At 35.6% G+C, this 15,388-nt stretch overlaps 1 protein-coding gene across 1 annotated transcript; it reads right to left on the minus strand.

The window, feature by feature from the left end:
- Window positions 1–392: 392 nt before the first annotated feature.
- LOC129272808 (homeobox protein EMX1-like) lies at window positions 393–12,999 on the minus strand. Its single transcript, XM_054909913.2, has 2 exons — window positions 11,298–12,999; window positions 393–2,840 (listed from the first exon to the last, which is right to left on the minus strand). The coding sequence occupies exons 1-2, from the start codon at window positions 11,887–11,889 to the stop codon at window positions 2,623–2,625; spliced, it is 810 nt and encodes a 269-aa protein (XP_054765888.2). The 5' UTR covers window positions 11,890–12,999; the 3' UTR covers window positions 393–2,622.
- Window positions 13,000–15,388: the final 2,389 nt, after the last annotated feature.

Genomic DNA, 15,388 nt, shown 5'->3' on the forward strand with positions numbered 1-15,388 from the left:
TCTTTTGGGCGATGATGCTTATGGTATCCTCGTTCGAGTTTTATTGTAATTCCAAAAAAAAAAATATTTGTAGCTGGAGCTATTCACCCTATAACAAGCCTGTCTTTAAATGACCCGAACTTTAAGAATCTATTAATTTTGTTTCCCTCAAACATGCCCCCGAAAAAAAATAATGTTCGACTTTGTTATGCTTTAAAAACATAAATGGTTAAAATGTCCAGAGGGTGATTTCATTTTAAAATGGTGTCTTTGCGGGATGTAAAATCATCATACTTGAATAAAGTATTTTGAAATACGCTAATCTCTTGCAATTGTATGTTCCCCAGACACTCGTGAATAAAAGCTTTCGCTGCTATGAGTCATTTTCTTTTCCTTCTCAATTTCGTATGATTGTGTTAATTAGATTTTCTGTTTTCTTCAATGTCACCTTTATATTGCTATTCATCAGAGTTAACTTCTCAAAGAATTAATTTCAAAAATACATTTTTTTAATTTCCAGTTCAGCAGTTATTATATAGAGAGTAGTATGTTCATCAAAGTGTCATGCATCTTCAGATATCAGTTTCCACATATCGGATTAATCTTTTCATTATTATTCTATTCAATTTTCAATCCTTAGCTAAAAAATTTAAAGCTGTCTATATAAATCTACTGTAGCTAAAACTATTATACTGAGTGATTGATATTACAACCAGCAACATTCTACGATTACAATACATTTATACATTGAATTTGCAAAATACATTGGTTATTTATTTGCATCTTGTTGAATTAAGATAAATTTTCTGATAACTAATAAACTGATTCAACCGCGCCATGAATAAAATTGTAATATAAGTTAACCTTAGTTTTACAAATTAGATTTCGCGCGACCGCCGAGAAAATACAAGATCCTAATATCAGCATTTCTCTTGTTTGGTTGCTTAATGTTGTGTAACACATTTGCAAAGATTTATTGAATTAGATTACCACTTGAGAGAGAGGGAAATTTCGTTACCCCGGAAATGTATCTCATTTATACTGGGGAAACATCTAAAGTGCACAAATTACAACAATTTGCAGGAATATCTCTCCAACACTTATTGAATTTATGGTGTCGTTTAACAAAATGTACCAGTCAGCCACAGGCAATGTTTGTATACTGTGTTATCAGAACGATTCTCTCAGAAAATGAGTCTTGTTTGACTGTTCCTTCTTGAGCTCCAAAGGTTGTAATGTATAGGGCCTACTTGTACTCTTCTATCTTATTCATTACTCTTTTATTCAATTCACAACCATACAAATTCACAAATTTAGTGACAACGGCAAAAAATAAAACGACATAAAAAACCCTTGCTCCCCCCAAAAGATATTACATGTCCCACCTGCCTAATTTCAACAAAAATGCAAAATATATTCATTCGTTCCAAATATTTTTAATTTGATATAATAGTGGTTATTTGTATAGCGCACAGGTCCACATTAAGGTGCTCATGGCGCTTAGGAAAAAAAAAAAGGAAAGAGAAAAAGAAAGAATAATAAAATAAAATATCTCCTGGACAAGGCAAATTAAATTATTAAATTAATCATTTCAGGGGAATAGATAGGTTTTTAGTTGGGATTTGAATGATTCTGTAGAAGACAACTGTCGAATTCGTAGCGGGAGTTCGTTCCAGAGTTTTGGACCCATGACAGAGAAAGCCCTATCCCCCCATGTGTGTCTGGTTCTTGGTATCTGAAGCAACAATGTATCTGATGAAGAACGAAGACTTCGTGTCGGGCAATATCGAGAAATTGAGTTGCACAGGTATAAGGGGGAAACAGAGTAGACAGAGTGATGAACTAGTAACAAAATTTTGAATATAATTCTTTTATCAACTGGTAGCCAATGGAGAGATCGGAGAATGGGAGTTATTGAATCAGACTTCTTTGTCAGTGTCAGTAGGCGTGCTGCAGAATTTTGTAGTCTTTGAAGTTTTATTATGTCCTTCTTAGGTAAATTGCAGAACAATGAGTTGGCAAAATCTAAACGGGAGGAAATTAAAGAGTGAATGAGGATTTCAGCCGCAGGTTTGGAAAGACACTTTCTTATGAAACTTAGATTTCGAAGTTGATACCTGACACTTTGTTGAACATATGTTAGATGATGGCGAAAAGACATGTCCTGATCGAAAATAACTCCCAAATTACGAGCTCGATCTGATGGTGTAATGGAGGTGCTACCAATATTGAGACGACAAGATCGATAGTTGATCTTACTTAACATCTTTCTTGAACCTAAAAGTAAAAACTCTGACTTGTCATCATTCAGTTTAAGACCATTCAAGGTGAGCCATGATTTTACATCTTTTTTAGCTGATAGACACAGGTGTATATGCATAATTACGATTCGCCTTCTAACAGTGATTCTAAAAAGAACAACCTAACATGACTAAGAAATTCACTTTAATTTTGAAACTATTTGACTGGCGCAAGAAATTTGGGCTATTTTATTGTTTCAGAAGATTAATAAGATCTCGTCTAGAGATGTTTTCATACATATTGATTTATTATCAAAGTGAGAAGGTCAAATTTCCTGCCTGCAGGTAGTATGAATTAGTTCCACGAATTTAATCCACATGCATTTTTATTTTCTGCGTGTCTTTATTGGGAAATCTTTACAGGTGTGAAACCTATACTTACTTGTGTTTCTGTAAGGTTTAGACTTGCTGCCAGTTGTTTTCTTTCCGCGCCTACAACATAATGGTTCTTTTCGAAGGCATTTTCTAGTCGGAGGAGCTGGGAGGGAGAAAAAGCTGTCCTGATTCTTTTGGGTTTCCTAAATGGATGTTGGAGGAAGAATCCACCGTTTGGAAGATCACCTAAAGGGAAAAAATAAAATAGAGAAAAGAGATGGAGAGAAGGATTAAACGCAATTGTAAAAAGGTCATATAAATAATTATATAGAATATATATATATATATATATATATATATATATATATATATATATATATATATATATATATATATGTATATGAGAAGAGAAGGAAATGGAGAAAATGATGAGAGTGTGTATGTGATGAAGATGATAGTAGTTAGACAAGATTTACACAGCAGACGAGAGGTGTGATACCGATACCCACTCCGAGTCGCAACCTGTCATCGATCGACGGTATCGGCCTGAATGTTTTTTATCGTCTGCCCTTCTCTCTCTCTCTCTCACTCACTCGCACTTCGATGGCAAGTGACTAGATCTCTTCACAAAGACGATGACATGTTAGAAGGGGTAACATAAGCCAGGCATAAGTGGACAAGTGCGAGTGTTTGCATTTTGTTGTCAGTTACAGATGTTAGCCGTCTTGAAGTAAATTAGGTTGTCGATTTAGATGAGGAATAATTTTAGGGGAGATAATAAATTTTGGTCACCATCAATAAAATTACAAGGCAAATCGGTATATTATTCTAAAATACAGTCATCTAAAATAATGATACATAAAATAAATTCTGACATCACGTTATATTTAGTAATCCAATGTCATAAATTAAATTCTTCAAATATATTGAGACTGAAGTTGTGTTGAATTATAATTATATCCTTCTCCATGTTCACAAAGGGTGAAAGGTGGTATTATTAGACATGTATCATCATTTTAAATTTGATTTCCTATTATGATGGGAGTGTATGATGCTTATTACTTGATTGCAATCTCGTCTATCCATAAACCACAATAGACGGGGAATTAGAAGTGACTACCGCCCTCTGTGACCAATAACAACCAATCTGCAACGAATCCCTTCCATGTCGCTGCCTTTCTCTCCCGCAGGGCTCGCGGTCGCAACGCCGGGAGCTCCCCGCTAGCTCCACCAACGCCAGTGTAAGCACGCGAACGGCCTAATCAAACATCTCTTGCAATTTACACTTATCCCTAATCATTACCGAGCTGTTATTTCTGCGGCAGATTACAAGCATATTATCCAGACCTATTAGTAAACCTATCCTCATTCCATTTCAATAGAATACCGCCGCCCTCCTTCCCATTTTCTCCCAATGCTTAGGTGTGGTAAAAACACTCTCGCTGTCCTCTACCGGACCGTCATGTCAATGCATTCATGAAGTTGTTTTCGACTTTAAGTGCTAAAGATATACACCCGAAGGACGTGAAAATAAATAACACGGTGTAAACGATGTTTACAGGGATGATAATGGACCACCATTCGTTAGATAAATCGAGTGCTGATAGCTCGATTTACTTGGAGGGAAGGAAAAATAATATTCATCCTTCTAATGATCATGATGGTAAGGGAGGATAGCGGTGTTTGTGGACGACCGTTTGAAACTTTGTTGATGAGAGAAGAAGATGCAAGGCCCCGACACACATCCGTCTCATTCTGATATTAATACACCACACACGCTGATGTATATATTACATTGTATCATGTATATGAGAATAATCATACTTATTCATGGAATATAGTTTGCAGTGTTGTTAAAATTTCACAAAAATAATATGTTTTATATTTTGGCACTGACCACTATAAAGGGAAACACACGAAAACAATATAATTATTGAAAAATTTACATTTAATTCTTTGCCTATATATTTTTGCAGTGATATTTATTTTGCTATTACCATTATTTTTTATCAAAGTATTTTATGTAACTTTTTTCTAAAATAGGCCTATATAACATTTTGCTCCTTCATCTCTTTAGTTCTACTAATAATAGAACGAGTTCTAGTTCTAATATGTTACGCAGGACCCAGTGGAAGAACAGCGTACAGCGGAAAGTAGTTACCCTGGGTAAATAATACTTATCAGTATTACTATTATTATTATCATTATCATTATCAATATTATTACTATGGCTACTACTACTACATGTAGAATTAAGTAAAAAGAGCTCTGAGCAAGAGCAGCTGATAAAGCTGCGCTATACAAATTTATTATATTTAAAAAAATCATATCATTCACATTATTATTTTCTTAAATAATAATAAAAATGATAATAATAACAGTTATAATAATGATGATAATAGTAATGATAACCGTAATCACATTTACGAAAAAGGAATACCAAAAATAATTTAAACAGACAGTAATAATTGTATAACGAAATCGATACTTTGATTCAATTACTTGAAAACACCGATTATTTACCCTCGATGGAGAATAACAACTTCCAATTCAGAATATGCTAAGTGAAAAATACATGTAAAATGGGAAAGAATGAAAATTCTAATTTGATGATAATTTTGAATTGACATGTGACATTTGACACTAATACTGACTTGCTATTTACTCAGGTTATATTTTGTTGAAAATAAAAGATATGAAATTAATTGAAATTCAGTGATCCTTTTATCTTATAAAGTACCCCACACAAGGAAAACGAAATGAAATTCATTGATCCATTTATCTTATAAAGTAACCCACACAAGAAAAATGTACTTTTGTCTGTTGTGTATGTGTTAACTGACATTAGGTCTCACACTATATTACCCTTCGTTCATGTAAAAATGATTCATTTATAATATCATAGAATAACAAAATAATGTGTACGCCTCCATTCCTCAACGCTATTATGTTTATGTATTGTAAGTTAGCAGCCATTATCTCTCAAGAGGGTTATAACTAAGTATCAAATCATTAAAAAAAATATGAAAACACACAATGTAGGCAACAAAAGATCCGTGGGATATACATGATATAACCAATACTTGAACAAACAAACTAATAAAACGGTCAAGAAGAATCTGTAAACCCATTTTCAGGGCAGAATTTCATCGGTCTAACGTCGAGACGAGTAAAGGGGGCACAGTTCTTGTATTGACATGATAATTAGGTACGCTAAACTTGACGTGAATAGCATTTCTACAACTTGAACGAGACACCTTTTTTGGCTTAGAGCGTGGTTACACACCCATAAAAGGAAAAAAAGGCGCTGGTGTTATATTCTTGCTACATATTACTTCTACTCCATTTACTAACAAGTCTACACAGGGTGTAGAAGTAAAGAGGGATAAGAAAAGGAAGGGGAAAATATGCACTCATGCCAATTTTGATCGCACATCAAAATTATTTAGTAACACGCATCACTGCGTGTACAAAAGAGAATAGTTATAACACTTACCTTATGAATATTTTAAAGATATTGCATTTTGTAATATCTTTTGTCTGTAAAATTACCAACATAGCAGGCATTTATAAATATTTGATTTAAGATGGTTTCTAAATTCTCGTCTCGTATTAACTATGATTTCATTAATAAAGAACGCAAACACTAGGAAACATATGTTTTTTTCGAGCAATGGCGCAAGCTTTTTAATAACCGCAAAATTATTAAGTACCAGCTTGATACTGATGACTGTAGGAACACGATGAAGGTAAATGACAATGCACATCCTAAAATATGGTCATATCATTGGAAGAATTCACAAATCATGAACTTGAAATATCACACAATATGAAACATCGTGAATATCATAAATATCACACAATATGATATTCACGATGTGATTTTAAGACGACGTCTTAAAGTGTGTGGGGTCAGTCTATTATAAAGCAACTGTATAGATCAGCTACTAACAAAACGTATATTTAGAATTAATCATGGGATAGAAACAAAATATAAAGGCTTAATGGCTGACTGAGTGTGATGTGGGTAGATCATCATGATTTCATTGGTATAAAGTGTGATGCATCACCTGGCTTCGTAAAGCAAGAATAGAGATCAAATGGAAATGAAACAGGCTACATGGCATAGGCTTTTTACAAAATAGCCATCGCGTCACACTTTGAATGTTGATAGCCTACATTAGGACCATTTACTCATTTATCATACCTAATCCCCGCTAACAATTTGGTAGAAACATTCCATTACAACCTCATTAAAGGAGCTATTATCAACCATTTAGAAGATTATTGAAGGTGATTCCTGCGCTTCTGAAAGGCTAATTCGCAAGGATCAAAACGTAAAAAAGGGGGGCCACACCAGATGATCGGTCAATTCAAAACATGTTACCGTCCTTAGTCAATGGAGCTTTTGTGAGCGGAGTTCTTAAACGCGATAAAAGCTCTTTAAGCGCTTTCAAAAAGCGCGCGGATAAAAGGCCTAATTAATTTACATTAGAGTGAAGCCTATTCAAATGAACTTTTCCTCCACTGGCTTCACAAAAGAGTTGTCGGTGTAATCAACTTCACGCCGTTTCTCTTTCTTCCATCGTCAATACAAGATCTCTTTCCTATCAAACATTATAAAAGACGTTAACACTATTGTCATCGAGTAGTATGTATTAGACTGGTCTTTGCGTATTGTTGAGGAGCCTAGCTCACCTCAATTTTGGTCTGATACCTCCAGCAAGTCTTTTCTCTCTATAAATACACATTTTTGCATCTTTTCTTGGTCTTTATGATAACAACAGTCTACCACGATTAATCCGCCATTCAATGAGGGTTAACGAAGTCACAATGATGTTCGAAATAAAAGGAAAGTCTATTCGAAACGGACCGTAATTGGTTTTCAAGCCTCCATTATGAGGGACACAAGAATGTATTAATTAGCTCTTAATAGTGGCAGATTTTGTGATTTGGATAAAAAAACGACATGCATTAGCGTCCACTAAAGAAGAAGTAACTTTAAAGGCTTTTGGTAGGTGAGTGAGTGAGTGAGATCAAACGATCAAGGGGGGGGGGGGGGCAAGTACATGTAGAGGATATAATATCAGACGGAAAATGAAATTAAGAAATGTGTACGGTTGGTATGGTATACTGCGTACTCTACAAGAGGAATGGTAGCAGAGCCTGCATTCAATCTGATAAGAAGAATTGGGGCATTTAGATAGTGAAAGGAAGGGTCATTTTGTTTTTAATAGTTTGGAATGCTGATGAAAATACGGACACAACAGACATGAAAACCTTTGAAAGAGTCGAGCGAGCAATATAATCCAATGATCATAGAATCCTATCGATTAAAATCAGGGACCTTCTTTTTTTCTTCTTTACATCTCTTTTGTCATTGTATGTGTCATAGTAGTGGACAAGCACATTAGCGACCACATGACAATGTGACCGGACGAAGGACGGTGGCATGGGCACGAATTCTGGGGGCAATGCCCTCTACATCCTCCTGCAAGGACCCATGGAGGAGAGAGAGAGAGAGAGAGTGAGAGCATGTGTGCGTGTGTGGGGGGGGGGGGCTAAGAGAAAGATGACAGTTGGGGAGGGGAAATGGAGTGTGTGAGAGTGAGAAGAATGGTGACAATAACAGGAGAGGGGGAAACCACAAGAAGAAAGGAAAATATATAAACAATTACAATAGTATATGAAAATAAATACAAATGATAAAAGGAGATGAAAAGAAAATACTAAGGAGTGATGGGGTGGGGTCAACATGGTCAAAGTTGGGAGCATTTCCAAATCACACACTTTTTAGATTAATTTCTAATCAGAGATATCTAAGTGTAAAATTTGTGTGTGTGATTTATTAAAGTGGATAAAGAATTATACAGAGTGATTGACATTTGGATGGAGAGAAGAATAAAGAGAGGAGGAGAAAGAAAGAGAGAAAAAAAGATCGAAAGAGAAAGGGAGAGAGGAGAGGGGAAGGGGGGGGGGTAAGACAGAGTGACAGATGTGTGGGTATAGTATGTTTTTTTTATACGGAGGAATGTTAAAGGATTATTGATGAAAACAACGCTTAAATTAATCCCAAATAATAGACAAAAAACATGAAGGTTAAAAATCAACCTTGCATTGGCACAATCGCCATAATCTGATGTAAGCCTATTCCGAATTTATATAGCTGGATTATTAATAAAACTTGAATTACTTTAGAACATGTAGAAAATAAAGACATATATTTCACCTTGAATTCTTGTTATTGGTATAGTATTTAAGAAGTAGATTTTACTCTTTGACAGTGGCGTAATGAGCCAAAAATTTTGCGCACGAGCGACGCGAGCGAGCAAAATATTTTATTTTTTTATTACAAAAATCAAAGTTTGTGATAGGTTTCGACATAATATTCAGAAATCAATATTATATTTCAGTTCACCCTTATCCTTATCCTTTCCTTTTTTTTTTTTGGTCGTGAAGGATTTGGATGGGCTAGAGCCCTGGTCCCCCGTCCCCTCTTCAGTGCTCTTTGGAATATATATCATATGATCTAACAAGATATAAGGGCCTACAACGGTTTTAAATACACGGTATTCTTATAGTGTCATTCATTTACCCCTTGCCTATACTGGAACCGGGTATACAAACCCTTTTGGAATCACAAAATTTAGCAGTCAAAGGTTTACTATTACGAAATGCGATATGCACTAAAAAACAAAAAATAAAAATAAAATAAAAACTTCAAATATTGATCAGACCACTGGAAAGATAGTATTCAATATCACCCCAAAATATTACACCAAGGTTTAAGGATTATCATTGACATTTTTATATTACTCTACAATTCATTTAAACAAATCTATATTTTACAGGTGATGAAGTAAAAAAATGAAAATTAAACTCGAACACCGTCTTACAAAGTGCTGTGATGGATGAAATATCAAACTCATATTGCGCTTGATAAAATCTGTGTAGTTGACAGTTGATAGTTATAAATTCTAGATCGATAGCAATGAATTGATTCGAATAAATCACAACTTTTTTGTACAACGGGGCGCAGATAGTAATCATTTTTGTCATGCAAGAGGGTTGATAGCAGCTGTTCTCAAGTGTGCAACCCCGCCATTCTTATCTTATAAGCACATATTAATTTTTATAAAGAGCCGATAGGCCCGATATAAAAAAAATCAAACCATAAGATAATTATAAAAAGAGAAATGGTTTTTCGTCACGTGTCTTACAATAACAATTTTGACAAGGATTTTTTTTTTCAGATACAACACTTATGAAAGAATTTGACAATGTTTTAGAAAATCGCCTGAACTTAAAATAAAATATTTCTTTGGTATAATTTTTTATTCTATTTCAGATCTAATATCCCTCTCAAATCCATTAGGTGAAGAAAGAATATACAATTCTGTTGGGTAACCTAACACAAAATATTGCGTGAATTATAAATTTGGTCAAAAATTTTACCAAGGAAACATGTCTATTTAGATCATTCTTGTCTCGCTTTCATATGTGAACTGTCAAAAGTGGTATGTAATCGTCCTTAATGAATATTAATGTAATGCTTCACAAATTTAGCAGATATGTCCCGATTATTCAGTTTGCATATACATAAGACCAATGGTAAACAGAACATCAAAATCCCTTAAAGTCAGACATTTTGAGATCAGGTTTTGGATATTAAGTTTAAAATATATGTTCTGGGTGTGAATTCTACTGAACAGTTCTCGAACGGTCACGATATAGTTTGCGAGAGGAACCCATTCGATTACAATGAAAATGTCAGTCGATTTCTTTCAAATGGAATTCAGTTCACACATCTTCATGCTCATTTAATAATCATGTAACAATCTGGGCAAGTACAGTCATGACAGTATTGAGTTTCATAGTAATATAAAATATCGTTAGGATTCCCTGGTATAACAAAATATTTGTTTCCTAAAGACCAGGAAGGGAGAAAATCACCTCATATTACGTACATGTATGGATTTTGATTATCCTCTCAAATATGAGCTACAACATAGAATCAACAGAAGAAAAAACGAAATTATGTATTCTCCATTTCCTTTTCTATGATGAAATATGTTACACATTTTCTTATCCGAGGCCTATAGACCTGCGATATTTTTATCAATTAAACACATCGTTGGCATGGTTGGTGATTACATGGAGGGTTAAAACAAATGCTATCCTCGATAATTACTTCCAAATCATTGTTACAACCATATCGCTTTGCAAAATAAATAATTTAAGCATTCTTATAACATATACACTAAATGAACATTGAATAAAACAGTGTGTTTTAAGACAACGGACAGTATGTTGGATATCTGTTAAATGGTTGGGATTTATCGCGATATTCATATTATTGTTCCGTCTCTTTTGACTTCGACAATAAAATGAAAATGAAACCACAAATATCTTAAAAGATCAGAATATCAAACAAAATAAAAATGTAGTAAACAAATGTAAATTACACCAATATTAGCGACGACTCGGCAAATAACTAATTCTTAGAAATATATCAAATGCGTGCTCTATTCTGACTGCAATTGGAGTATAAACATTGGCTTATTTTAGTGGCGCTGGATATACCTTTCACCGGGTTAATCGAGAATAAATCCTTCTTAGAGACTGGTAATTGATAGGTCAGAGTTGAAGAGATGGAAAGGAATTTTAGAAAGAATTAAGGATCGCTTTACATATCCTACTCACCTGGGAATGGCCTGTGACCTGCGGCAAGAAAACGATTCCTGGCTAGCAACCACGGATATAGTCCAAAACCATCACGCCTCGGCCCACCAAGACCGTGTGCGCCGAACACACCGGCAAGCGCCGGGTGACTATGTTGGGCTGCCGCTGCTGCAGCGGCGGCTGCCAGGTTATGATGATGTGCGAGTCCGAGTTGTTGCTGGATCGGGCCGACGTGAGACTGTGGCCCGCTAGCGGCGGCGGTGTGATAGATAGGCTCTGGGTGGTAGAGTCCCTTCATCCCGCTGAGCGAGGTAAAGAATGATGCCTCGGTGGGCATAGGTTTGATGATCCCGCCATGCCGGCTCGTCGCCGGCGGCGTGAACGGTGACGAGGCTAACGAGTTCGATTCCATGGTTGATGCCGTAGCTGCAGCTTGCGGTGATGACGGAGGAGTCGGACTTGCTCGATGATGATGGTGATGGTGGTTGTTGTTATGATTTGTGTCTTTTGCTACAAGTGACTCTATCGTGAAACAACTCGATTTCGACGTCGCGCTGCTGGTTGATGTCGAGATGCCGCTAATAGGCGGTCGAAATAACTCCACCGCTGACATTTTTTTCAATTGTCACTCTTCAATCCTCTCCTGAAATAATCCTTTTCTAAGCTGGATGAGCTGATGTTCTTCTCAAAGTTTCAGAAATTACTATTTCATCTCCCGTTGTTCTTCTCGCAGAGAAAACTCTAAATTATTTATGTTCTCAAGTCCAAGAAATAAGTAGAAATACAAAATTGAATTTTCAACTCCTGCTCAAAGTTTCGCTTCATAAGTTTGTAAAGCTGATTCACGTGTAGTAATGAGAGGGTCGAATAAGAAACGTCCGCATCAACGCACTGACCACCAGTGTTATGTACCGTTTAGGGGGTTCACAGGGCATAAAAACCAGTTAAAGCGTAACAAGATGGATACACTCTCAATCCCTTTTGGGGTTCAGACATGAAATGAAAGATAAAATATTTTCTTTTCTTGACTTTACTTTTCGTTCAAGTTAAAACTTGAAGAAGAAAATGCTTTGCGACAGAATGGAAAAAAGGAGTAAACGATGATGAAGCCCTGTTGATCTGAATGAATGCAATAAATTGACGAGGATGAGGTGAAATATTAGTCTTGTCGTCCGTGACTTTTTAACAGGCTGTGAAGAAACCAATGTTGGAATTCGATTCATATAATAATGAATTTCCACATGAACACGGCGTGTTAGAGCCGATCCCGTCAGCTATCCTGATGGAGAATGAGAAGTAAGTTCTGTTTTAGACCAAGACATGTACGCCGAGTGATGCGATCCCTCCTCCAGCGATGAGATTCCTATCTAACTTGCTAATCGGTCAATTTGCATAGTCGTTAGAGAGAAGGACTCCACAATTAGCTTATGAGAGACAAGTGTATGCAGCGCCGATGCTTAATCAAAACTTCTTTCTCTCTTCTTCCCTCTTTGCCCAATAACCCGTCGCCATTTCATGTCACTTTTGATTGGCAGATGCAAACTGTCATCGATGTGACGTCATGGTGAAGAATCACTTTAAACCCTAATAGAACTACCCCCTTGTTCATTGGGCTGCTACAATGTAGCTAAACGCTCTCCTGCGCGGCCGTACACCACCTCCAAAATTATGCACCGAGCTGTTTGAGTTTGCTGACTCCAATCTCGGCGTTCGCTTGAGTTCATCCCCCGCTATACGTTGCTTCATGAAGAAGATGGTTGTGCGTTGCAGCGAATATGAAAACCCAGTTGACGCCATCACGAAGTGGGCGGGGCGCAGAACTCCTTTCTCCGTCGCTGATTGGTCAAATGAAACTCGCAGTGAATCCTATACCTGTTTTGGCGTACATCTCACCAAATCTAACGAAGACGAAGATATTTTGAGGCAATACACATGTCCGAAATAGTCTCAGCGAGTGGTTACTTGGTTCATTGCGAAACTCTATCATCATGATCATGCATAGTCTCAGATAATCATCAAAGCACTCTTTGCTGATACCTTGTTTTTGTTTAAGACTTAAAAAATTCTCTGAAAATATAGATGATCAACAATATTTTATAATGGTCTGTTCCAATTTCCCCTGTTTCACATTATAAACTTGTTTAATAAAGAAGAGAGAGACGAGGGGGGGGGGGCAGAAGAATTAGGAATGGGTAGAGGTATGGATGTAGAGAGAGGGGGGGGGGTGTACACAGAAGAAGAAAACAATGAATTCACAGGGAGGGGGGGGGCAGGGAAGGATGCAGTGGAGATAGTTGGTGTTAAAATAATTAAGAGGGTTATAAGGATTATACAGTCTTTAAATGAATGTACCGGTACATGAATAGATCTGCATAATACAGGTTTAGGCTTTCCAAATGAGTAATTTTTCAGAAAGAAGATGCCATGAATGTAATTCACCCGTATCTCCTGTAACTCAGGATATTCAATTGACGAGCTAATTAATTTACTTTATCATTAATTATTATTATTACTATAATAGTCATTATTATTATTATTATTGTTATTATTATAATTATTGTTGTTGTTTTTACTATTATTATTATTCATGCTTGTTCACAATGAAACAATATGAATAAAATGCATAAGATTACCCATGTAAAAGAAGTACATAATGAACATACAAAGGTGCTGCAAGATTAGCCTAAGGCTTGATTGGTTGAAACATTTTTTATATTAAATTTAAATCATTTTAAAACAAATCAATGAACGAACAAAACAATAAAAAGTAAAATAATGAAGAAAGGAAATAAAGAGAAGAACAGATAAATGAAAGACTATCTTGATATTAAACAATTAAATATCAATTTGTTATGGAGACGTATGGTAATAGTAAATTGAACAAAGTTTAATTCCTAATTCTCTAATTAAGAAAAAGGTAGAAAGAATATTTTTTTTCAAAAATAACAATTTACATGCGTTATATGCACTGTAAATATCAGGGGCCTGTATGCTTTTAAAAGAGGGTTGGTTGTTTGCTGAAAAAAAAGTAATTATAGGGTTTTCACTTTCAAATGAAAATAATTTTGGTTTGAAAAAATAAAGGTTTTCGCTCCCAAACTAAGGGAATTTGGATTAAATTTCTACACCATAGAATACCAACCTAATTTCCGGAAAACCCTTAGCATTCATCAATTTTGAAAGGAGAATGCGCTTTACAGCTAAATTAAAAGAATATGAGGTCTTCACATTTCGAATGCTATGTGCTGGAATAGAATTCCAAACATATGAACCACGATGTCTGACTTATTGTTTAACATAATCTATTTATATTAATAACTCGGGTAAAATGCTGTAAAGTTCCAGTTGAAAGGAAATAAGTATACTTTTTAAAAGAAAATTAATACCAGCGGAACTGATCATTAATATCACATTGACTCCAGGCCTGATTTACTCAAACTTTGAATTTTATCGTCTTGTCTACAAGGCAATGAGGAATGTGCATATAGGTGTTAGCCTGTGTTGGAAAACGACATGCGACCTCAACGGGGAAAAATAAAACAATCATCGTCGCATATACATGTACATGTTCAAGTTCAGGTTCCATGACATTTGCTCCGGCGACAATTGCTCCGATAGAAAACCCAAAACTGAATAAACCCTAATCCTTATCTTAACATTACCCTGAACCTATCCTAACTCTAACCCTTTGCCCTCTGAGATATTAAGACAGGAGCAAATGTCACAGAGCATACGTCGTGTCACCAAAGTTTATGTCAGGTCTTACTTATTGGAAAATACTGTATAAGAAATCTCCAATTAGGATTGGGCAAGGGTGATATTTGTTATTTGGGCCGACAAATAACGATGTAATGGATAAATATTGGAAAGAGAGGGCTTTATTCTTGGATCTAGCAAAGCAATGGGATGCAAATAGAAGGTATTCATAATATTTGGTGTTGTATGATGGAAGGGGGGGGGGGGTTGACACAAGAGCAGCCCTTCACAATCATACCTTACATTTATTCTTCTTTTCCTAATTACTTTACCAGCTCTTCTAATTCTGATAATTGTAAATTAGCAAAATACTTAATAGTGTAAAGTGTATGAATAACGACAGCTTAAATCGTCTG

Source organism: Lytechinus pictus, chromosome 12, assembly GCF_037042905.1.
Source record: "Lytechinus pictus isolate F3 Inbred chromosome 12, Lp3.0, whole genome shotgun sequence".
In the NCBI taxonomy this organism is placed as follows: domain Eukaryota; kingdom Metazoa; phylum Echinodermata; class Echinoidea; order Temnopleuroida; family Toxopneustidae; genus Lytechinus; species Lytechinus pictus.